Source organism: Loxodonta africana, chromosome 13, assembly GCF_030014295.1.
Source record: "Loxodonta africana isolate mLoxAfr1 chromosome 13, mLoxAfr1.hap2, whole genome shotgun sequence".
Lineage (NCBI taxonomy): Eukaryota > Metazoa > Chordata > Mammalia > Proboscidea > Elephantidae > Loxodonta > Loxodonta africana.
In genome coordinates, this window is record NC_087354.1 from 66766800 (window position 1) to 66792473 (window position 25674).

General features: G+C 40.4%; 1 protein-coding gene across 3 annotated transcripts in view; it reads left to right on the top strand.

Moving 5' to 3' along the window:
- Positions 1-22089, top strand: part of MMAA (metabolism of cobalamin associated A) — a 37886-nt gene extending 15797 nt beyond the window's left edge. For 2 of the 3 annotated variants that reach the window (XM_064267545.1, XM_064267546.1), the window contains 5 exons: positions 1068-1190; positions 5424-5594; positions 9059-9144; positions 10644-10793; positions 11858-17944. In XM_064267545.1, the coding sequence (XP_064123615.1) occupies positions 1068-1190; positions 5424-5594; positions 9059-9144; positions 10644-10793; positions 11858-12145 (818 nt within the window). In that variant the 3' untranslated portion in view covers positions 12146-17944. Of the gene's footprint in view, positions 1-1067; positions 1191-5423; positions 5595-9058; positions 9145-10643; positions 10794-11857; positions 17945-21715 lie in introns of those variants that run through there. The other variant, XM_064267547.1, reaches the window with a different exon arrangement.
- The last annotated feature ends 3585 nt before the right edge of the window (positions 22090-25674 follow it).

Here is a 25674-nt window from a genome sequence, read left to right on the forward strand (position 1 = left end):
AACTCACAAATTTGTGGTGCTATTCTGGCTCTTCCATGCTGGTCTTAGGAAGCCAAATAAACATGTGTCTTCATTGCAGTTATTTTATCACTGTCATAAACAACAGCGCCAAATGTTTATTCCCGTAAGATAGATGTTTAAGACAGGGACCTGCCCTGGGAATCGTGGTGAGGATTCAAGCGTAACCTTCCCATAGACCGTATGTACTTTGACTATAATTACAATTAAATGCCTATGGGCCCATGGTGTATATAAATGATTGAATATATGCTCTGCATCTCTTACTATATGCCAAGCAGTGTTCTAAACACAATGCGGGCATTAAATCGTTTAATCCTTACAGCGTCCTGAAGAGAGAAATACAGGCATTCTATCTATTTTATGGCAGAGGATACTGAGGCCTAGAAAGGTTAAGTGACTTGTGCCAGATTACACAGTTTGTAAGGCAGAGCTGGAATGAGAACCAGCTAGCTGGCTTCGGGGTTTGTGCTTTCACCTGCTGCGGTCTAACTCACCAAGTAGGGGGATTTTTTGCCTTTCTTTAGACTAATTATTTTTTTCAGGATTCAGTTTATATAATACTCCTTGCATTATGAGTGGAATAAAGGAAGAAAAAAAACCTTATGCATTATAAATATAAGATTATTTTCTTCATCGCTTGCAATTTCAAGAGTCATGAACTGACTTTCTAGCCGGAATAGAAAATGTGCAGAGTTGGGGTAGATGTAAGCGGCAGGCAGCTGCTGCAGAAGTTGAGCGCATTAACGGCATAAGCAGCGAAACCTATCCAGAAAGATCTACACTGTAGAGAAAAGGGAAAGCGTGTTTTATAATTTTTAAAAATAGATTCAGCGAACATACAGAACTCAAAATTATTTCTTTCCTAGATCCCTATTATTTGGGAATAGATACATGAATTTCATTTACTGCTTTGGGAAGCATTAAAATACATTAATGGTTTCAATTCGATCAATGAGGAAACATAGAAAGTAGTCAAAGAGTTCCTTCACTAGAACTTATCATAGTGCTAATCTCATTTGTTTCATTTAGTCCTTTTTCCATTTTAGGATTATCCGGGCCCCCTGGTGCTGGAAAATCAACATTTATAGAATATTTTGGAAAAATGCTTACTGAGAGAGGGCACAAAGTGTCTGTGCTAGCTGTGGATCCTTCTTCTTGTACTAGTGGTGGTAAGTATCGCTGGTTTTTTTTAATTGCAGAGCAGGGGGTAGGGGAGGGCCTCTGTCACAAGGTAGTGAGAATTGACTGAGTCGGGAGGCCTCTAATTGCTAGCTGAGCTTGGGCTGTCTGAGAGAAAGGTCTGCTGGGAAAGCTGGAGGCTGAGGGGGGGCCTGGGGAGCATTGAGCTCACAGGGGAGGTCAGGCTGTGAGTAGACCAGGAGTAGCCTGGGTGCTCAGAGAACTGAGAGAGCAGGTGCCAGAAGTGGAAGGTAATCAAAAGCAAACCCCAAAGCCCTTTAGCTGTCCTAAGGCCAGGCCTCTCCTTGCTCCTGCTGCTTTTCCTGGCTGCGTCAGCAGCCACTCAGTTCAGCAAACGGGTTCTTACTCATGCCTTATTCTACTCATATTGTTGTAATATCTCTTTTGCTAAACTTTAAAAAATAAAAAGTCTTACTGCTGTTTATAGCTTGTCGTATTAGCTTGCCATACAGCTTGCTCATATTATGTGTCCAGTTAAACAGAAAGCTCTTAGAAGGACCATCTAACTCACTGCTCTTTCCCTGACAGCAGTTACCATAGTACATCACACACAGTGTTCAGCAATTACTTACTGATTTGAGGTCATGCAGTCACTCAAAGTTTAATTTGCAGTATATCAGAGATGAAATGGATATAAGGTAGTCCCCTCATCATCCCCCCCGTCCTAGCCCCTGAAGGACCATTTAAAGGAAACAAAAACATACCGTATAAGTACCCAGGAAAGGTTTTTCTTCCCTTACCCCCTCTTTATGATTTCAGCTTCTTGTGTTCCAGTTGCTACTATAGGCAAGGCATTGTGCACAGAAGGTACTGTGTGTGTAATGGTGTAAGACACAGTCCTCCTGGCTTTATGGAGCTTCCTATCTTAGGAGGGAAACAGTCAAGTAAACACAGGCTATTACAATACAACATGTATTGTGAAGGGGTTGGGTACTTGGTAGAAATGTTTGGTTTGTATACTGTGGATTTAGTACTTAAAAATAAAGATGATGTAATCATATTTCAGGGGCTTTAGGTCATTAGAGCTAGAATCCCTGGGTGGTACAAATGCTTAAGCATTCAGCTACTAACTGAAAGGTTGGTGGTTCGAACGCCCCTAGAGGTACCTCAGAAGAAAGACGTGGTAGTCTACTTCCAAAAGGTCACAGCCATTGAAAACCCTATGGAGCGCAGTTCTATTCTAAAACACATGGGATCGCCGTGAATTGGCATGACTCAAGGGCAACTGGTTTAGTTTTCTGGTTTTAGGTCATTAGGGAGGTGGACAAGTCCTGTTACCACCCAGAGAGGAATTGAGCTCAGAACATTCAAAGCTTTGGGTTCACAGTAATAAAAAGTTAACTGTAAAATAAAACCTGTAGTCACACAGTTCAATGTAATGTCTAATTTATTTACTGCCTAAGAACTTAGTTAAAGGTAAGTATTCGAACAAGGAATTTTTCTTACAAGTGGCCCTCATTTTCATATAGGAGAGAAGGCTCTTTTTTTTGTACTTTTATAACATTCTAGAATACCTGCAGTAGAAAAAGAAAGTGATTACTTGAGAAAATAATAACTAGCAGGAGTGATGTCATAAGATAGTCAGTGATTAAAGTTGCATAGCTGTATGGTTTCTAACCTTTCTCAAACAAAAAATAAGGCCTTCTTTCTCAGGTAAGAAATATGTAGACTTTGAAAGAAAAAAAAAACACGAGAATAAACAGGGCACTACAAATCAATTTCTACCTTATTGGAATAGTACAGACATTTGAAAAATAATATTAAAATTTAAGAAGCATTAGTTTTTGGTCCATAGTCAATCCTTGCTGTGCCTTTGGGTTCACAGACCCCTTCTAATAACTTGGAGAACTCCCTGGGGGGTCTGCAGCCAACAGTTTGGAATTCACTGGCAGCGACAATTATATGGGAAAGTAACTTCATAATGTTTAGTTTAGTATGCTAGGATCTGTAGGGTAATGATTTAAAGTATAGCTTTGGCGGGTTGTTGACTTAAACAGAGATGATTTCATGCAGAAAATGAGTTTAGAAAAAAGTTTTACATAAAGTAAAGAAGATAATCGAGATATACGGTAGGTGTACGCTCTAGAATTAGAACCTATGAGAAGACTAATCTGGAGTCATAGGAGAAAAGGGCCTGTCTTTAGGGAGCTTCTCGATGTTTAGCATCAACTTCACGTGGACAAGTTAGCTCTTAAAACCCATTGCCATGGAGTCAATTCTGACTCATAGCGACCCTGGAGGACAGAGTAGAATTACCCCCACAGGGTTTCCAAGGAGCAGCTGGTAGATTCAAACTGCCGACCTTTTGGTTAGCAGCCAAGCTCTCAACTGTTGCCACCAGTTAGCTCTTAGGCAGAGTGAAAATAAAAATTCAGGCTCCTGCATCTTCAAATACATATGGCTAAAAAAAATGAATACTCATAGGGTTGCCATAGGTCCAAATCAACTCAATGGTAACTAACAACAAAGAAAAGAATAAGGGGTCTTCTCAGTAGTTCCAGGGCATTCAGTCTTCTAGAATTTACAAGTATTGATACTTGCTAAAATATAGCATTAAATCTTAAGACATAATCAGTTCTATTCCACTACTGAGTACGTACTATGAACACTCTGATGGGCTTTCAGTATACAAAATATGTAAGACCTAGTCTTACAAGCAAGGAATTTATGTCATGTTAAAGCAGAGTTTCTCAGCCTGGGCACTAAGGACACTTCAGGCTGGATGATTCTTGATTGTGAGGAGCTGTCAGCATTGTAAGATGTTTAGCAACATCGCTGGCCTCTACCTAGTAGATGCCAGCAGCACCCTAACCCCCAATTGTGACAACTACAGAAGATTTTAGACATTGACAAATGTCCCCTGGGGGGCAAAATCACCCCAAGTTGAGAACCAGTCTGTTTTCCATCCATTCACTCAGCTCACGTTGCTTTCAGTGGAGGCTCCAAAATTTTGAGGTAGTGAGGGCTTAAAGGGGTCCCTGAGTGGCACTGATTAAGAATTTGGCTACTAACCGAAAGATTGATGTTAGAGTCTACCTAGAGGTGCCTCCCAAGAAAGGCCTGGTTGTTCAATTAAACAGAAAGATCACAGCCTTTGAATAGCCTTTGGAGCATAGTTCTATGCTGAAACACAGAATCGACATAGTGGCAACTGTTAAGGGCTTAAAAGCAACAGACCAGGTGGAAGGGGCAACTTGAAGATGCGTTTGCCTAGCACTTTATATAAGGTTGAGAAAGTGTCATTTCTGCAAATAAAGGAATAGGGAGCAGAGAGTGCTGGTGGAGATGATAGAAGGGGAAGGGGACTTGAGTGCTCATTCACTCCAGGATGCTGTACAGAGATGGGCCTAGGGTAGGAGAGTTCCAGAAAGGCTTTATGAAGGAGCTAGGGCTTTAACTGATCATTGGAAAGCAGATAAGTTACATGTGTTTTTGGTAGTATCAGTTTTTGACTGATGTTCATTTGATTCTCCCAGTGGCTTATCTTTGTTATGTAGCTGAGGAAGGTGGAGTTTACAGGATAGTGAGGAATGGTGGAACCAGGATGCAGATGCTGGGCTTGACACATTTTAAATTACAAATGAGAAAAAGGACGAGATTACAGGTCTGGTGTGAGAGTGCAAACAAAGGATCGGAAGAAGTAAAGGTAACCATGTTAAGATGACAGTAAAGAGACCACCCTGGGTCAGTTTGGGACTAGTGGAAGTTGAAATTGGGAAGGTATGGTGGGGCTGGGCTCTGAAGGCCTTCAGTGCTAGGCCAAAGGATCTAGATTTGAACCTCTAGTCAGTGGGAAGCCATTGTAGGTTTTGAGGGACTTAACATGATAAAACATAGCCCTGGTGGCACTGTGGTTAAGCGCTCCACTGCAGAGGTTCCCGGTTCAAACCCATCAGCTGCTCCACAGGTGTGTGCTTCCATAAAGATTACCCCCTTGGAAGCTCGATGGGGCAGTTCTACTCTGTCCTGTAGGGTCTCGATGAGTCAGAATCAACTCAGCAGCAGTGGGTTTGGTTGGTTTGAAACATGATAAAAAGATTAATCTGGCATCATTGTACAATGTGAGTTGGAGAGAAAACTTAGTGATATCAAGTACAATTTGAGACTTCGGGAGAAATGTCATCAAGTACTTCCCCTGGGAACGGACTGACTGATTTTGGCCTTTATAACTCTTCCACGATTATAAAATGTATGTGTTTTAGGATCACTCTTAGGCGATAAAACCCGAATGACTGAGTTATCAAGAGATATGAACGCGTACATCAGGCCATCTCCCACTAGAGGGACTTTAGGAGGTGTGACAAGGACTACAAATGAAGCTATTCTGTTGTGTGAAGGAGGGGGATATGACATCATTCTTATTGAAACTGTGGGTGAGTGTGATTTTCTGTTTCATAAAAATAAAATACTGTTATAATGAAAGTTAAAGGTGAGTAACAAGTTCATTTTCTTCATTCATCTGATATTTATTAAAGGTATAATTAAATATAAGATATTATCCCAGACTCAGTAGGCTATAATCCCTATCCTCAAAGAGTTTCCCATTTAAAGGGTGAAAATAAGCCATGTATCTGAATAGCTGTTATACAAGGTGATATGTTATAAGTGACAGAGAACTATAAGCATTAGGATGACCTGTGGAAACAGTGCTTTAATACAACACCTATTTTGTTAGGAAACCCTGGTGGCATAGTGGTTAAGAGCTTGGCTGCTAACCAACGGGTCAGCAGTTCGAATCTACCAGATGCTCCTTGGAAACTCTGCAGGGCAGTTCTACTCTGTCCTATATGGTCGCTATAGTCGGAATTGACTCGGCGGCAACGGGTTTGGTTTGGGTTTTTTTTTTTTTTTTTATGTAAGCACATTTCACATGTCTACAGTATTCGCTAAGAAAATTAATATAGTTGGGTGCCTCTTGAACAATGGGCCTTGTTTTATTTCGTATTTGTAGCCCCAGAACATAGCTGTATGCAATGAGCGTACTAAGATGAAAACCCCAGGAAATTCACATGCTTGTGGAAAGACAAAATATTATGTTACTTTGTGTAAATGTTAATGACAGAGCCTAACCCAGATTTGGGGCATCAAGGAGGGCTTTCTGCAGGAGGTGACAACTGAGCTCCACTTTGAAGAAAAAAAATGGAGTTAAGCAAAGTATGGGATAAAGGGAATTTGTAAAGATGCAGAAGAGTGAGAAAACATAGCCCATTCAGAGAACTCGGGTTTGCTCAGGATACCTAGAACATGGCGTGTGAAGACAGGGAGTGAAGAGAGATGCGGCTGCAGCAGAAGGCCAGGGCCAGGTTGTCAAGGACCTTGCATGCCGTGCGTGCCACTGAGTTTGGACTTCACCCTGAAGTAGTGGGAAGCCATGGCAAGATTATAAGCAGGAGGGTAACAAAACCATGTATGCGTTTTGGAAAGATCCCTGGCAATAGAGTGTAGAATAATTAGAAGAGCTAGAGTAGAGTCAGGGAGACAGTAGGAGACTGTTTTACTAATCCCAGAAAGAGATAATGGGCCTGCACCAAGTAGTGGCAAATGGAATGGAGAAGACGAGATGGGTTGAAAAAACATTAAGGGTAAATGACTGAGGTCGAGAAGGGAGAGTGTTGATGTGTTGTGGAATTGTTAACCAATGTCATAAAACAATATGTGTACTAACTGTTTAATGAGAAACTAGTTTGTTCTGTAAACCTTCATCTAAACTACAATAAGAAAAAAAAAGGAACAACACCATTTACAATAGCATCAAAATTAAGAAATAATTTTGAATAAACTTGATAAGAACTATAAACAAGAAAAGAAAAAACAGGTAAATTGGCAGGACTTTATCCATGAATGGAAGAAGGAGATTAGGAAAGAAGAGGATAATAGAGAATTCTGGGGGAAAGGGCAGATTTGGAGAGGAGAAAATAATGAGTTCAATGGTGAATATATTAAATTTGAGGTACTTGTTTGATGTCCAAGTGACCGTGGGTCTCAAGAGAGAGGACTGAGTGAGAAATACAGATTTAGCAGTCATCAGCATAGTTCGTAGTGTCACAGTTCCAGCTATGAATTTGGTGAGACCAACAGGGGAAATATGTAGCAAAAACAGAAGATAACCAAGACTGGGACCTTAGAAATTCTGATATTTAAGAGTGGATGGGGGAAGAGATACCTGAGTGACAGTAGGAGAATCAAGGGACAAGGGTAGGGTCATAAAAACCAGTGTGTTACCTGAAAGTTGCATTTGGCTGTTTGTTTGAGAGACTCAAAATAGCAGTGGCTCAAACAAGAAAGGGGTTTATTTTCTCCTAAGTAAAAGAGGCCTGGAGACAGACAGTCCAGAGCAGGTGTGGTGGTTCTACCATGTCCTGAATGGTCCCAGGCTTCTTCTGTCTCTCTGTTGTCCATTCTTAGCACTTGGTTTCTATCCTCAAGGTTGCTCTTGGTTAAAAAGTGACTGATGAACGTCACTTCCATGTTCTAGGTAGAATTGGAGGAAGGGGGAGTAAGGAAGGCAGAGTAGGCACAAGAGGTTACCTCCCAGCTGGACTGGCCCTCTTTAAAGAACTTCCCTGGAAGCCCCAACTAATGACTTTTGCTTTTACACCTTAATCACCTGGAGGGAGCCTGGTGAGTGTGGTCATTCATCTGATACATTGATATTCCTAATAACAGTGGGATAAGAAATTAGGGAAGAATAGATACTGAACAGGGAGCTAGAAAGAATCCTCTGCCACACCAAGGAAGGAGAGAGTTTCAGGAGGAGTTTGTTGTGTCCGCAGTTTTAGTGGAGTGATCGATGTGGAAGCCAGATTTAAGTAGGTTGGAATTAATGTGAAGTGGGGAAGTGGAGACAGTGAGCATAAATTACTCTTTCCAGAAACTTGGCTATAAAGGGCAAGTGAGAAATATAGTGATAGTTAGAGGAGGATGTGAGTTTATGTTTTTTATCTTGTTTGATTTTAAGATGAGAAAGACCTGAATACAATTTATGTGGTGTGCCAAGGAATGAGAGTCTGTAGGCAAAAGGAAGGTTAGATAAAGAAGAATGAGGGCCCAAAAGAAGTGGAAAGGAAGGAGAGGTTACTCTTCAGCGGATACTTCCTACCCTGAGACAGGAGAGGAGGCGGTAAGGATGAGTTTACATTCATTTATCTGTGGAGCCGGAGAGGAAGAAGCTGAAGAAGTTTCTGCCTTCCTTCTGTGAAGTAGATGCCCTGTCATCAAGTGGGAAGATTATGGGAGAGTGAATGTCTCTAACAGCCACAGTGGGAAAGGAGACTGACTGAGGGCCTTTAGGGATTGCGTGTACCAGGCAGTGAGGAAGATGTAGTAGACGTTGGAGACCATGACTCTGTAGTGGCACCATTCACACAGTTGAGTGATTTTTCCAGCATGCTTTCAGAGGAGACAACACAGATGGTTGACTGATTAACATCTGAGGGTTCGTAGGGCTGGTGTAAGGATGAGGGGGCACAAAAGCTGAAAGCATTGACTAGAATGGTTTTAGATTAGAATCACAGTGTTCAAGCTGCTTAGTGATGAAAAGGAAAGCCAAGAAAGAGCTGTGAGAGTGAAGAGAGAATGGAGGGTGCTAGGTCCTCCATTTGACCAAAGAATGGGTCTCATGGGAGCAGGGGAAAGAACGAGCTAGGAAGGATAGCGGGCTTGCTGCTATGGAGGCATTTAATAAATTCTTCAGAGCTGGCGTATTTCAAGTGGTGACCAGGTTGAGGGTGTGACCGTGGGTATGAGTGAGTGAAGTGGAATGCAAATGATGGCCAGTGCAGTTGAGAAAGTCAAATAACTGAGTATTGTCGCGTATGGTTGTGATTTAAAATTTCAGGTGTGGGTCAATCGGAGTTTGCTGTCGCTGACATGGTTGACATGTTTGTTTTACTACTACCGCCAGCAGGAGGAGATGAATTGCAGGTAATTATTTTCTGGTTTTATTTTTCCAAAATGCAGAGTATATATCTCTGAAAGTACCAATTTCCAGAGTTGTATTTTGGTAAATAAAGTTGATAAAAGCATAGGGAAAGAAATGTCACTGGCTAAAACACCTGAGCCAAAGATAAATTCTGTATACTTTACATACATTAGTAGGAGAATGTACAACCTTGAACTAATCATAGAACTTAGATTTTTCCATTTGTAACATGGGAGTGAATGGAATATGTGGATAGCTCCAGCCAAAAGAGACCATGGTTGAATGGTTGTTCATAGTTGCTGTCAGTTTTGACTCATGGTGACCCCATGTGTGCCAGAGTAGAACTGTGCTACATAGGGTTTTCAGTCACTGATTTTTCAGAAGCAGATGGCCAGGCCTTTTTTCCAAGGTGCCTCTGGGTGAACTCAAACTTCCAGCCTTTCACTTAGCAGCCACAGGCCTTAGCTGTTTGCACCACCCAGGGATTCCATCTATGGCATACTTGGGTCAAAAGCTTCTCATAAGATATTACTTTGTTTTTAACTGGAATCCTACTAAAAAAAAAAGTTGCCATCAAGTTGATTCTGACTCACAGCGACCTTATAGGACCAAGTAGAACTACCCCATAGGGTTTCCAAGGAGCAGGTGTTGGATTCGAGCTGCTGACCTTTTGGTTAGCAGCCGCACTCTTACCCACTGTGCCACCAGGGCTCCTACTATCCTACTGTCATAGCTTATCTATTATAAAGTCGGATTTTCACTACAATCCCTTTGATTTGTATAATTTTAAAATAGTAACAGACAGTAGATGCTGTGATTTAGAAGCATTAACCATTGGGATTTAATGATTGAAAGTTGGGTTTGAAAACAATGTTTAATCTCAGTGGGGAAAAATCTGTATCTTCCAAATAAGGTGTGGGCTTTGGATTTCAGTCTTTATCTCTAATATTTTTATGCAACATAATTTAAAAGATTGGGGCATTTTTAGCCATAAGATTATTTTTCCTCAATTTGGAAATTGAAGAAAAAAAAATGCTATGTACCTTGAAAGAAAATTTTGAAGACTTTTTTTCAAGAAATGCACATTTTAGTGATATGTATGTTTTCTTTTTAAGCACCGTAATGATGGATGGTTGGTTGTGCAGCCTGCAGTGTTAGCTTGTGAGAAGTGGATCCATCATGAGATAATGTGAAGTGTCTCCTGTCATTCAATCCTATTGTGTGTTGTTGATACATTTATTCTAATTCTGAATGTATTTCAACATGTTAGCCTCTAAACCTGGAAGAAATATTACAGATGACTGTTCTAGTCCCAAAAGCCAGTGTTCTTTGAGTAATTGCTGTCGAGTAATTGTAGTCCCTGGCACCCAGGGCTTAAAAAGATGCAGAGAAAAAGTTCATGTAACGAATGACTTTCAGAATCTTAGCATTGAATTGATTGTCCCATTCTTATGCTGGTTATGATTAAGTTGTTTCTAGTGGCTCTACTTTTTCTCTTTAGGGTATCAAAAGGGGTATCATTGAGATGGCAGATCTGGTTGCTGTAACTAAATCCGATGGGGACTTGATTGTACCAGCTCGAAGGATACAAGCAGAATACGTGAGTGCCCTGAAGTTACTCCGCAAACGTTCCAAAGTCTGGAGACCAAAGGTTAGTTTGTATTCCATTCTGCATTTTCCCCCCGAGTGGACTGTGCCCATTCTAAGAGAGAATGTAAATCCCAAGCTTAACATATAATCAATCTTTGCTTGTATGTGAAGATTACAAGTTTAGAAATTATGACAAAGCCAGAGTGTGTAGTCATGATTTTAAATATAACTCTTCAACCGCTAGATGTCAAAAACTAGATGTGAGGTGATAGATTAGGGTGCTTCATGCTTGATTTGAGCCACTTGGAAGTGATAGCAAGTCCATTCTGAACAGAACCAGCCTTAAGATTATAGAGCTGTATGATTATAGAGCAATTAACGATTTGATTATCTGTGCTGGTGCTTGAGTAAGAGAGGAAAAGCTTGCAATATACTTCCCTTCCTGTTATGCTTGTTGGGTGCTGTTTTTAATAAGAAAAACCTGAAAAATTCTATAGCAAGTGATGCTGTAATATTAATGTGAACAGCTTTATCTGCAGGAGGATGCTATGTTATTAAAAAATAAGCTGTGCTTATGATGAAGACACTGATGGGGTGTCTTACCTTCAGCTCCCAGTTTTCCCCAGACACATTGTCTTTGTTGAGTTTGGAGCCATTTTATACATACAGATGTTGTTTGCTCAACTCTTAATACTTGATGGATCAGGAAATTTCGACAGAGAGAATGGGGCTATTTTTTCAACCTACCTTCATTCTCTGGTGCTCAGGTCTCAGGGAAACTTACCTAGCATTGCCCTTCTTATCTTCATGACTTTCAGAGTTCCTCCACAATGCCCCCTGAAGACCATATGAGCAATCCTAAATTAAAATAAATATCTGGGCTAAAAATTGGACCTTGAATCAGTGTCTTATATTTTCTATATACTTAGTAATCTTAGGAAAGTTACCTCGGTCTATATCTCAGTATATTTACTTTGCCACAGCTATAAAATGTCTCGCTTTTGTCACTTGACTATTTCCAGAGTCCAGAGAATGGAAAAATTAATTGGCAAATATCCGAGTTCCTCATAAAAATGTCTTCTCTCGTTTTAAGTAAAACGGTTCTGGTCCTTCCCTTTTCAATAGGTAATTCGCATTTCTTCCAGAAGCGGAGAGGGTGTCACTGAAATGTGGGATAAAATGAAAGAATTCCAGGACCTAATGCTTGCCAGCGGGGAGCTGACTGCCAGGCGACAGAAGCAGCAGAAGGTCTGGATGTGGAACCTCATCCAGGAAAGTGTGCTAGATCATTTCAGGACCCATCCCATGGTGCGGGAACAGATTCCGCTTCTGGAAGGGAGGGTCCTCAGTGGGGCCCTGTCTCCCGGACTTGCAGCCGACTTGTTGTTGAAAGCTTTTAAAGACAGAGACTAATGCAATTATTCTGTACAGTAAATTGACATGAGTTTCATAAATTATGTTAATATTAAAAATCACTTATAATGCTTATACTTTCATTCATTCTTTCGTAGTGCCCTTGGCTTCTTTATTTGTGAATGGCACTTGAAAACCTGAAGGAGGTTGACAAAGATTAGGCAGTCAGGCAATATTTATAAAGTACTGTTGTATGTTACTGTCTTAGTCACCTAGTGCTGCTATAACAGAAATGCTACAAGTGGATGGCTTTAACAAAGAGAAATTCCTCATAGTAAAGTAGGCTAAAAGTCCAAATTCAAGGCGTCAGCTCCAAGGGAAAAGGCTTTCTCTCTCTGTCGGCTCTGGAAGAAGGTCCTTGTCCTTAGTCTTCCCATGGTCAGGAGCTTCTCAGGCTCAGGGATCCAGGGTCCAAACGACACACTCTGCTCCTGGTGCTGCTTTCTTGGTGGTATGAGATCCACCACTCTCTGCTGGCTTCCCTTTCCTTTTATCTCTTGAGAGATAAAAGGTGGTGCAGGCCACACCCCAGAGAAACTCCCTTTACCTAGGATCAGGGAGGTGACTTGAGTAAGGGTGGTGTTACAATCCTACCCTAATTCTCTTAACATAAAATTACAATCACAAAATGGAGGACAACCACACATGGCCTAACCAAGTTGATACACACATTTTGGGGGGGGCGGATAATTCAATCCATGACATTACTGATTTTATTTCTTTCTCTTATGCCGTGGTGTGGTGGCCTGTAGGATCATTTCCTCTCATGCGTCAGGAGCAGAGAGAGCTGAGGAGGATAGGAAGATCACACACCTAAAATGCTTTCTTTGATTCTGTATTCTCTGAGATTTCAGAGAAAATGTAAGCAAGAGTGACCACATTTTTGATGTCTTACTTGAGGCCAGAATGATACACAGTGGGCTTCTAAGGGCTTAAAATCATGATTGGCATTTAGCGTACTAGACTATTCTAGCAGTTTCTGAAATGGCCATGTACATGCATAACAAAACAGCTGGAATGATGCAGTGATGTGAACATGACTTTAAAGTCTACTTATCTGGACTTGAGGACCCCCCCTCCCCAAGATAAGTAGCAGATCTAAAAGGGAACTGGGGAAATCAGCAGCAAATCACATGGATCCACTAATCTCCAAGAGTGGGAGTAAACCCCCAAGAGACCCAAGTGAGACTGGCATGATTCAAGGGTTATCAAGTTTGAAGATTATCAAAGGCTTTTGCCTCTTTTCTCCTTGGCTGTTTTACTTCATGGTAGCACCTTAAAAGTCTACTTTATTCTTGGTGGTGAAAAGTAAGTGTTGTCCTACAGAGGCAGCATGGCAAAGTGATTAAGAACTTGAGCTCTGGAGTTGGACTGATTGGGGTTTAAACTTTAAACCCAGATCAGTTGCCCGTTAGCTGTGTAAGCTTGGACAAGTAACCTAACCTCTGTAAGCTTCAGTTTCCTGTCCAGTAAAATGGAATTGATTAACTTCAAAGGGTTAATGAAGATTAAATAACTCAGGAAAATCACTTAGTCATTGTTAAGAATTGAACTGTGTCCCCCCAAAATATGTGTTGAAATCCTAACCCCTGTATCTGTAAATATGACCCTGTTTGGAACTAGGAGGTTTGTTATGTTAATGAGATCATACCAGAGTAAGGTAGATTTTATATCTAATCACTTCTAGTTATAAAAAGATCAGAAACACACACAGGGGAAAGACAGACACCATGTGAGGATTGTCTACAAGCCACCAAGGAACACCTGGGGCTATTGACAAGGAAGGAATCTGCACATTTGAAACCTTGTTGGACTTTTAGCCTCCAGAACTGTGAGAAAATAAATTTCTGTTCTTTAGCTGCTACTCTCGGTATTTGTATTACAGCAGCACTAGGCGACTAAGAGCTCATGCTGGTCCCTAGGTGTCATAGATTGACTCGCGTACCGCAAATACACACGTCGGCTTGGCTAGGCCATGATTCCCAGTATCATGTGGCTGTCCACCATTCTGTGATCTGATGTGATATCCTATGTGTTATAAATCCTAAACTCTATGATGTTGATGAGGCAGGACTGTTAATGAGGCAGCACTCAATCTACAGGATTAGGTTGTATCTTGAGCCAGTCTCTTTTGAGATATAAAATAGAAGCGAGCAGAGAGGAAAGGACCTCATCACCACCAAGCAAGAAGAACCAGGAGCAGTGTGTCCTTTGGACCTGGGGTCCTTGCACTGAGAAACTCCTAGACCAGGAGAAGATTTATGACAAGGACCTTCACCCGGAACTGACAGAGAGAGAAAGACTTCCCCTGGAGCTGGTGCCTGAACTGTGAGAGAATAAGATTATTAAACCCATCCACTTGTTGTATTTCTGCTATAGCAGCACTAAGTAACTAAGACAATAGGAAATACTCAAAGGCTGTTTGCTATTATTATTACTATGTTACAGTTATGAATACCTGAAGCTTCACAAAACTTGAGTGTAATTTCAGTTTTCTCCCTTGATCTTATTACTAACATCATGCTCTTGTGGTATTTTAGGATTGCTTTTAAACACATGGTCTAGTTAATTCTTTGAATGTATTTTATACTGTTTTGGTTTGTTTTGTTTTTTTAATGGTAGTTATAACTAAATATATAATATATGACTATATATGGAGCCCTGGTGGTTCAGTGGTTAAGAGCTATGGCTGCTAATCAAAAGGTTGGCAGTTGGAATCCACCAGCTGTTCCTTGGAAACCCTACTGGGCAGTTATGAGTTGGAATCAACTCGATGGCAGCAAGTTTGGGTTTTTTTTAAATAATGATATATGTTTCAATAAGAGGATTTCTAACCATGAAATTTCTCCATTGTACAAAATGTCTTCCCAGAAATTTCAAACATATTCCATTCTGAACCCTTTAGAATATTTTACACAGTATCTCAGCTTTCATTATTACTTGCCCTACTATCTGGAATCAATTTCCTTGAGTATTATTTTAACAAATATTCCTTTACGGTTTTTAAAAGAACTTTGTGGTATTGGCATACCTGTATCATATATGGGAGCCCTGATGGCATAATGGTTAAGAGCTCGGCTGCTAACCCAAAGAGTGGCAGTTCAAATCCCCAGGTGCTCCTTGGAAACCCTATGGGGCAGTTCTGCTCTGTCCTATAGGGTCACTGTGAGTAGTTGGAATCTAGCAATAACAACAGCATATCACATATGAGGGTTAGGAGAAACTTTGAAACGTTATCCAGTCAATTCTCCCAATTTCAGAAAGAACTACTCTCTTAGTCTAGGTTCTCTAGGGAAGCAAAACCAGTGAAATGTATATAAAAATATATAGAAGGATTTATTTCAAGAAAATGACTCACACAACTCTGAGGAAATAGTTCACACAATTGTGGAGGCTGGCAAGCTCCAAATCTGTAGGTCAAGCAGCAGGCTGGAGACCACTGCTGGCTCAGGGTTGTAGGGGCTGGAGAATCCAAAACCTGCAGGTCAGGAGGCAGGCTAGAGGCCTCTGCAGGCTTACGTCCCAAGAACTGAAGGTCAGGTGATGAGAAGAGTGCAGGGTTGAGAGAGTGAGCTTTGTTAGACCATTTACATACTGGTGGCAGGCCACACCCCCAGAGAAACTCCCCTTTCGATCCATTGGCGGATCACATCACTGAAGGTGTACTACATTGTGGAAGAGTATCCAGTCCAGTATCTGCAAAATCACTGAGAATCATAGCCTAGCCAGTTGACACATGACATTAACCATCACGACCACCATTATACTACCCTATCACACAGGAAATGGATTTTCAAAACCTTCCAGAGAAGGAATCTCATAATTTTCCTCAGTAAACTGTTACAGGGAATACAGACCTTTTGCCATTATGCTACAACGTTAAGTGGCCAGGACTATATACACACTGCATTGTAAAGAAGGTATAGAAAGCATGACTTTTGTTAGCCCAAAATTTAGCTGTGCGTTTCTTCTTAGTTTGAAGCTGCTTTTATGTGTTATAAATACAGTCATAAAAAGCATTAGAAAACCCCCTTGTCCTCTTTATTGTTGTTTTTGTACCATTGGCTATGATGTACAGACCAATTTCTAAGATATTTTTTGCCTTTATTTCTATTATTTGTAATACCAGAGGCAGTATATGTAGGCCTTTTTTTTTTTTAATTCATGCTCTCTTTTGTTAAATTAAAAAATGCCATTCCCTTTCCCCCATCTGAGATTCTGCTGTTCTGGACCCCTAACCTGGTTAAAAGCATAGGTTTTGGGTCGCATGGAGGGTCAAACCCCAGCTCTAACATTAACCAGCGGTACGATTTGGGACAAGTTATTTCTCCTGTGTATGTGCTAGTTTCCTTATCTGTAAAATAAGGTAAAATAGCTACCTTATAGCTTACTGGGAGAATTAAATAAGAAATTGTAAAGTACTTACTGCTCAATAGTTGGTAGATGTCGTTATATTACACATAGACTCTTATGACAGTTCTTCCTTCTACCAGACATACTAGCATCACTTAATTTCAGATTAGTCAAGTTACTTAATCTCCCTGTGCCTCAGTTTCTCACTGTAAAATGGTGCAATAGTGTCCACCCAGAGTTGTTGAGAAGACCATCTTATACACATATAGTGCCTGGCATACAATAAGTACTATATGAGTATTTGTTTAATAATAACTAGCTCCTATTTCACAGGATTGTTGTGAGAATTAAATGAGTTACAGTCTCCATCTTACAAGGATAATTCTTCCCTGAAAGAATTCTTATAGGGAGAATTCTCCTTAGTCAAAATCATAATTACCATTAATTTCTGTAGGTAGAAAATATATACTGTGTGCCAGAGCTCCAAAACTGACACATATTTATGCTAAAACAATACCAAATCTCATTAAAATAAGTAGTTACTTCAATAGTTAACATTAGCAATCACAGTGCAACCCACCAAGGCATTTTCTCTGCATTTATCACTCTATAATATGGCTGTTTACCTGCTTTCCCCGAGCACTTTTAGCTATTACCCAGCATACACTGAAGACAACAGCTAATGCACAGAATATAGCTGTGATACTCAACGTTTATATAATTCAACCTCTAATACAAAAACAGGGAAAATCAACTCAAACATTACACTCACCAGTGGATTGCCACCAGAGAAGTCATGTTACTACTCCTAAAAACCAGTTAACTTCAAGGACTCCAAAAGAAGAAGCAACTCACGTGATCTACACATTTGTGCAGATGGTGGAGTTCTGTTTTTCCTAAGACCTGAGAAACTGTATGGGTTTTCATAAAGTCAAACTTTATGAAACTCCTCATAAAGTTGAATTTTCATAACCTAAGTGGGCATATCTCCAGATACCACTGGAATTCATGTAGCATGTTAGAATCATCACTGGCACCAATACGCACTAGATGTTAGCATGGTCATTCAGGTAACAAAATGATGAGCAAGTCAAACTTTTCCTTGAAAAAGAACAATCAGAAACAGACTACTATATTTTCACGCAAATAACATTCACCATCTGCGTTTGTTTACCAGCTGCTTCCTCCCCACACCACGAGATATTTTCATAAGCACGGCTATGCCAATTTTTTTACGTGTTGCTGTAAAAAATTAGCATGCTTATGAAAATACCTCATGGGAGGAGGGAGTGGTTGGCAAACAAATGTAAAAGGTCCGTGTTATTTGTGTAAAAATACAGTAACCTACTTGGGTTTTTTCTTTTTTCCACTGTAGTACTTTGGTTAGTTAGTTATTAAATTCATGGACTTTACATTTTTTTATCCCACTTCAAGTGAGTACTTGGTGGTAATTCCCTCCACATGAAGCTTATATAAGTTCACTTTTTTTTTTTTTTTTTGCTAATTGTATGCTTGATAACAAAATATTAGAGTGGCACAAAAACAGTTCTAACACACTGCTTTTTTCTCAGAAAAAAATTTAAACTTTGAACTATAAAATATAATTGATGCTAATGTTTTAAGTGAGGCAAAGTATATTAGTAATTAGCAGCGACATAAATAGCCATATGCATGCCTATGTTCCCTGCAGCATTATTCGCAATGGCAAAAAGATGGAAAGGACCCAAGTGCCCATCAAGAGATGAACAAATAAAATGTGGCATATGCATACAGTGGAATACTGCACAGCTATAAAGGGTAATGATGAGTTCACAAAACGTCTTATAGATGAATCTGGAGGACATTATGCTGAGCAAAAAAATTCAATCAAAAAAGGCCAAATATTGTATGATCTCACTTTTATAAAAAGACAAAAATAGGTATGCATACAGAAATCAACATTCTTTGGTGGTTACCAGGGTTAGGAGGGGGAGGGAAGAGGATAACCTCTCTAGACAGTAGACATTTGTTATTTTTGGTGATGGGAAAGGCAATACCAAATGTGAGTGAAGTGTGTACAACTTGACCAAGGTTAATGATGACACTAAGAAATAAACAAGAATAAGGGCCATTACTGCTAAATGGTACAACATACACAAGTCTGCAACAACAGTAGTAACAACCAAAAAATGTGTGAGTGATTACATACGTAGATATGTATGCACATATGTGTATAGGAAGGTATATGTGTGTATATATGTGTGCGTGTATAGGTGTTTCTGTAGGCATATACATATACATGTTTGTGTGTGCAGCACATATATTCATATATATAAAAGTATATAGGAGCACAGTCACTGATACTTCCCAGACATAACCAAACACCTCGAGGGATTGGTTTATTGAAGACTTAGAACCATACTCTCGTGAGACAACTCAGTCAATTGGCACAACAGTCCATAAAGTTTACGCTGTACATCCTAGTCTGGTAAGTAGTGTCTGAGGTCTTTAAAATTTGTGAGCAGCCATCTAAGATATAATTATTGGTCTGTACTCCTGTGGAGCAAAAGAGAAAGAAGGAAACCCAAGACTCAAAGAGGATACTAGTCTACAGGACTAATCGCCTATACAAACCGTGGCCTCACCTGTCCTCAGACCAGAAGAACCTGAGAGTGGCCAGCTATCACCACCTGCTCTTCAGGTCAGGGGCACAGTAGATGGTGCCAGGTAGAATGGGAGAAAATCGTAGAACAAAACTCAAATTTTTAAAAAAATGCCGGACTTACTGGATGGATAGAGGCTAGAGGAACCCCCAAAACTACTGTCCTGAGATACCCTTTAAACTTTGAACTGAAACCAGCCCTTCCAGCTAAATAACAGATTGGCTCATAAAATAAACAGTATCATTCAGGAGTACTGCGCTCCGTTAAAAAAGAAAAATAGCTATGAGACCAAATGTCCAAGCTAGATGAATGGAAATGGAACAATGGGAGGTGGAAATAGTCAGGATGTGGACACAGTGTGGGAAATGGGGCCGCTGTCACCGAACGGTGTGTACAGAGATTATTAATGAGAACCTAATTTGCTGTGTAAACCTTTGGCAAAAACACAATAAAATATTAAAATTCAAAACAAAAAAAGTATATTAGTATTTACCTGCAAAATTGGTGTGTAAGAGGTAACCTTGGGGCAATTGATTTTGCTTAGCCGCCTCTGCTTTTGTGCAATGAGGTAAGGGAATATGTAAATTAAGAAACTGTTGTACTCTTAGGAAGGCTAAACACTTAATCTAAATTAGTGTTGCTTTAACTAAATGGAGAAAATCACATGACCTCATCTTCAAAATTCCATAACATCCACCCAGCCAGTCTTAAAGTGTGGATAGAATTCTATAGAGTCATCTTAAGATCACAATAAAGCCATTTATCAGGCTCATATTTAGGTGCCAAATCCTGTTACATATGCAACCCAAATATTTCAAAGATCAACATTCTCATCTTAGGAGTAAAGTCACATTAGCATTTATACCCAAATATCACTGACTCGGGTTTCCACATCATGCAGGAATTCGTCCCCTGAAAAGCTCTTTCCCCAAGTATTTTTTGGAAGTGCCAGGGTTTCCTCACTGATTCACAAATAAGTTCACACTTTCAGATGCAGCCTACTCCTGCCAGTCTCTGATGGGCCTCTACTACTTCAGCTGCTCCCATTCCTGTAGGAGAATGCTGCCCTGTTTAGATGTTCCCAAACTGTAAAAATTTAAGTTGCCAAAAATAGTGCTGTGTTCCCAGAACATAGGATTCATGCCTCTCTTCCCATAGGAAAGGGTTAACCCATTGAGTTGGGATAGAGACCAACTACCATAACACCCTCTCATTCTTCTTGGCTCTCCTTAGCTTCCCCCAATACCTAAGCGCATAACCTCTGAATAACGCTTCCCCTGCACAAGTTCACTTTTCAGAATGTCAACTCCTGCAAATAGATGCCTGGGTAGTTGGCAGTCCCCTTTTTCTGGCAATACGATCATCACCTTAGGTTGAGTCATGATCTCCTAGCTTCATATATATGTGATTGCCAATTCTGTCAACAACTGCACAAAGTCTTTGTTTTAGGCTTGGTTCTCAAAAAAAGTAAAACCCGTAAAAATTATGAATATATAGAGAGATTTATTTTGAGGAAATGGTTGATGAGGTTGTAGAGGCTAGAAAGTCCCAAGTACATGGGTCAGGCTGGAGGCTGATTCAAGTAGCCACAGGGCCTGGCAAACCCAAGTTTAGCAAGTCAGACAGCAGGGTTCTGGCTTACAGTCTGTAAAGACTGACAAATCCCAAGATCGTCAGGCAAGACTGCAGGTAAACTGCTAGCTTCAGTCCCAAGAACCGGAAATCAGATGAACGGGAGCCAGCTGCAGGATCCAGTGTGAGCAAAAGCCCCTGAGCCTTGCCAGGAAGTCTACCTCTATTGGATAAAGGCCACACCCCCAAGGAAACACTCTTTCAACTGATTGGCTACTCACAGCAGATCCCATCATGGAGGTGATTGCATCCTATCAGAACTCTTCATGGAAGTAATCACATCATCACAACTGCCAAACTACTTCATAACTGCCGTACCACTGAGAATCATGGCCCAGCCAAGCTGACACACAACTTTAACCATCCCAGTATTATTACCCCCATTTTACAGAAGAGATTGAGCATCAGGGATATTAAGAAATTAATCTAAGTTCACCATTCCTAGATGTGATCCATTATACACATTAGATTCAAACAATACTATTTTCCAAGTTGCTCCAACCTCATTTTATGAATTTGATGTCTCCACAAGACAGTTTGGTGATACATATTAACTTCATTTATAGATGCTTCTGTGGTATAGATAAGGAATTTGTGTATAATTCAAGTGTTAAGATCCTGCTCAGTGTTTTATGGCCTTTTTTCTATAACTTGCTATCTTCTGGAGAATGGTGCCTCAAGGTATTTTTTCCAGTAGACTTCTCAGTTTATATTTGAAGATAATATTTTAGACATTAGAAAAAAACTTTGACATCAGCTTCTACATCAGCCGGGACTCTTGGCTAAAGATGACAGAAACCTACTAACTTGGGCAAAAAGGGTAATTTTTTGGCCAACTGATAATACAGGAAGAAGGGTAGGGGTGCTGCCAAGCTTCAGGGACACAAATGATGCTAGGATTCTCCATGTCTCACATCTCCCTCTCTGGTGTTCATTTTCCCAGATTTCCCTCCACATCACTGAAGATATGACAACCACCAGCAGAGGAAAGACTTCTATCTCCATAAATCCAATTCTGAAAGTCTTGGGGATGCACTGTAACTGGCCTTCCTGACAGGTCATGAGTCCACCTCCACGGCCGGGGTATAGGGTACTATGGTTGACTCTCTTCACTGGAGCTACTTGGAGGAAGACCAATTCCCCAAAATAAGTGGGTTGCTATTCGCTATGAGTCGGAATCAACTCGACGGCAGTGGGGTTTTTATTCATAGAAGAAAGTTGGATGCCAGGCAGACAAATGTCTACTACATATACTTTAATCCATTTTGGAATAAAGTGAGATATAAATAAGGAAATGGTATGCTGTATTAAAAGATGTGATCTTCATCAAAATGATTAATTACCTAATTATTGATAATATACCACTGAAACACACAGTGAAACTCATATATTCCACTGTCATATTTAAATTTATCTGGTTATAACACTCTTATTTGTTAGAAATATTTTTCCCTAATCCAATTTTACAAATATTTTTTCCTCTTTTTTCCTCTGTTAAATTATTGTCTTTGATTATAGTGAGGATGCATCCAAAAACAGGAAAGGATAAGTAACTGAGGAGGAATGGTTAAACACAGCATGGTATCTTTTAGGTACTATTTCTTTTATGTCTAGCTTGGTTAAAGGAAGAATTTAGAGTTCTTTTGACCTAACCACCCCCTTTATACAGTTGAAGATGCCCTTTATACAGCTAATGGTAGGCAATAAATTTTATTCATACGTCTTTCCTTTGCATGGTTGGCCTACTCAAGCCAACTCAAGAGAAGATGGATTTATTTTAAGTGTACAGAGAGATCCATAAGAATCTAAAGTAAGGAGTCAAAGTCCAGCCTTCAAGAATGGAGGCAATGGGGACACCTACTTTAATCTCCAACATAGAAAGAACTTGGAAGTTGTCACTCTTGTCTTTACAAGAAAAAGCTGGACAAACTGAAAATCAATGACTTTTCCTGGACCAATAGAGAACAGAGATTGTAGGGGAAACCACTAGCCTGAAATCTGGAGAGACAGGTGCATCCAGAGAGTCAACAGCCAAGATTTGCTTATCTGGAGCAGACATCACAGCAGCCATAAACTGGTAGGAGCGCTTAAACAGTTATTTTGAAGATTTACTAGAGGCTGAGTATGGACTAGTGTGAGTGAGATAGTCACTCCTGGGTGGTGCAGTTGTAGGGAACCATCCACACTTTCACGGACTTTGCCTGCAGGAGCCCTATCAGATTCTCATGGTGAAGATCTGAGAAAGATCCCCTCGTGGGAGGGGGGAAGTAATTATTGTGTAATATGCCCAGAGCCTTCTCCATAAGACCTGCTTTCAAGGAGAAAAGATTTTTCAAAAGCCTTAACCTAAGGAAGGGCATTCCTCTCACTTCAACACCCTCTAGTTTTCTTGTTTTACTTGGGAGAGTAGTTAACAGGGGTCAGGGCTCCAAGTAAATAGATTGGGAGTTGATTGGGAATGTAGCAGCCAGTGAACGGAGTATGGAGCAAGGCGGAAGAAGGTAGCTATACCTCTGGAGAACTCTTGTGAAAGTCACAGGCCAAGGACTTATGCCTTCTAAAAGACTTAGATTTACTTATGCAATTATAGAGTGCTCCCTCTCTCCCACATCTTATCACCATACCAACAGGTGTCCAGTGTAATAGCAGTGCATAACTGCTGGTAAATCTTCAATACATAGACTCTTTCTGAGGAGGGATACTTAGAGACACTCAAGTCAAGAGGGGAGATAAAAACAAGGACACTAGAGGAGTTTGAAGCCTCTGGCACTTATGGCTACAGAAAACATTAAATACAGCCCAACTCCTAGCTAAGATAACATACACTCTCACACTAAAGGCCTATTTACCTCACTTCCTGCTACTCAATACATGTCCAGATTTCAACAAGAAATTACAAGGCAAGAAAAAGTGCAGTCTGAATACACAAAGCAATCATCAGATATGACACAGATGTTTGAATTATCAGACAGGAATTTCATAATGTTGTTGCTGTTGTTAGGTGCCATCAAGTTGGTTCCAACTCATAGCAGCCCTATGTACAACAGAAAAAAACACTGCCTGGTCCTGCACCATGCTCATAATCATTGTTATGCTTGAGCCCGTTGTTGCAGCCACTGTGTCAATCCATCTCATTGAGGGTCTTCCTCTTTTCCAATGACCCTGTACTTTACCAAGTGTGATGTGCTTCTCTGGGGACTGATCCCCCCTAACAATATGTCTGAATTATGTAAGACCCAATCTCCCCATTCTTGCTCCTAAGGAGCATTCTGGTTGCACTTCTTCCAAGACAGACTTCTTCATTCTTTTGGCAGTCCATGGTATATTCAGTATTCTTCGCCAACACCACAATTTCAAAGACATCAGTTCTTCAGTCGTCTTTATTTATTGTCCAGCTTTCGCATGTGTATGAGGCAATTGAAATTATCATGGCTTGGGTCAGGCACACCTTAGTCTTCAAGGGGATGTCTTTGCTTTTAACACTTTAAAGATGTCCTTTGCAGCAGATTTGCCCGATGCAATGCGTCTTTTGATTTTTTGACTGCTGCTTCCATGCATGTTGATTGTGGATCCAAGTAAAATGAAACCCTTGACAACTTCAGTCTTTTCTCCATTTACCATGATGTTGCTTATTGGTCCAGTTTTCAGAATTTTTGTTTTCTTTATGTTGAGGTGCAATCCATACTGAAGGCTGTGGTCTTTGATCTTCATTAGTAAGTGCTTCAAGTCTTCTTCACTTTCAGCAAGCAAGACTGTGTCATCTGCATAACGCAGGTTGTTAATGAGTCTTCCTCCAAACCTGATGCCCTGTTCTTCTTCATATAGTCCAGCTTTTTGGATTATTTGCTCAGCATACAGATATAATAGGTATAGTGAAATGATACAACCCTGACCCACATCTTCCCTGACTTTAAACCAGGCAGCATCCCCTTGTTCTGTTCGAACAACTGCCTCTTGATCTATGCACAGTTCCTCAAGAGCACAATTAACTGTTCGGGAATTCCCATTCATCGCAATGTTATCCATAATTTGTTATGATCCACACAGTCGAATGCCTTTGCGTACTCGATAAAACATGGGTAAACTTCCTTCTGGTATTCTCTGCTTTCAGCCAGGATCCATCTGATATCAGCAATGATATCCCTGGTTCCACATCCTCTTCTGAATCCAGCCTGAATTTCTGGCAGTTCCCTGTCAATATACTGATACAGCCACTTTTCAATGATCTTCAGCAAAATTTTACTTGTGTGTAATATTAATAATATTGTTCGATAATTGCCACATTCAGTTGAATCACCTTTCTTGGGAATAGGCGTGAATATGGATCTCTTCCAGTCAGTTGGCCAGGTAGCTATCTTCCAAATTTCTTGGCATAGACGAGTGAGCACCTCCAGCACTGCATCCATTTGTTGAAGCATCTCAATTGGTATTCCGTCAATTCCTGGAGCCTTGTTTTTCCCCAATGCCTTCAGTGCAGCTTGGACATCTTCCTTCAGTAGCACTGGCTCCTGATCATACGCTATCACTTGAAATGGCTGAATGTGGACCGATTCATTTTGGTAAAATGGCTCTGTGTATTCCTTCCATCTTCTTTTGATGCTTCCTGCATTGTTTAATATTTTCCCCATAGAATCCTTCACTATTGCAACTCAAGTCTTGAATTTTTTCCTCAGTTCTTTCAGCTTGAGAAATGCCGAGTGTGTTCTTCCCTTTTGGTTTTCTATCTCCAGCTCTTTGTACTTCTCAAGTCGCCCTTTGAAATCTTCCGTTCGGTTCTTTTACTTCATCATATTTTCCTTTTGCTTTAGCTGCTTGACATTCAAGAGCAAGTTTCCGAGTCTCTTCTGACATCAATTTTGGTCCCTTCTTTCTGTTCTGTCTTTTTAATGACCTCTTGCTTTC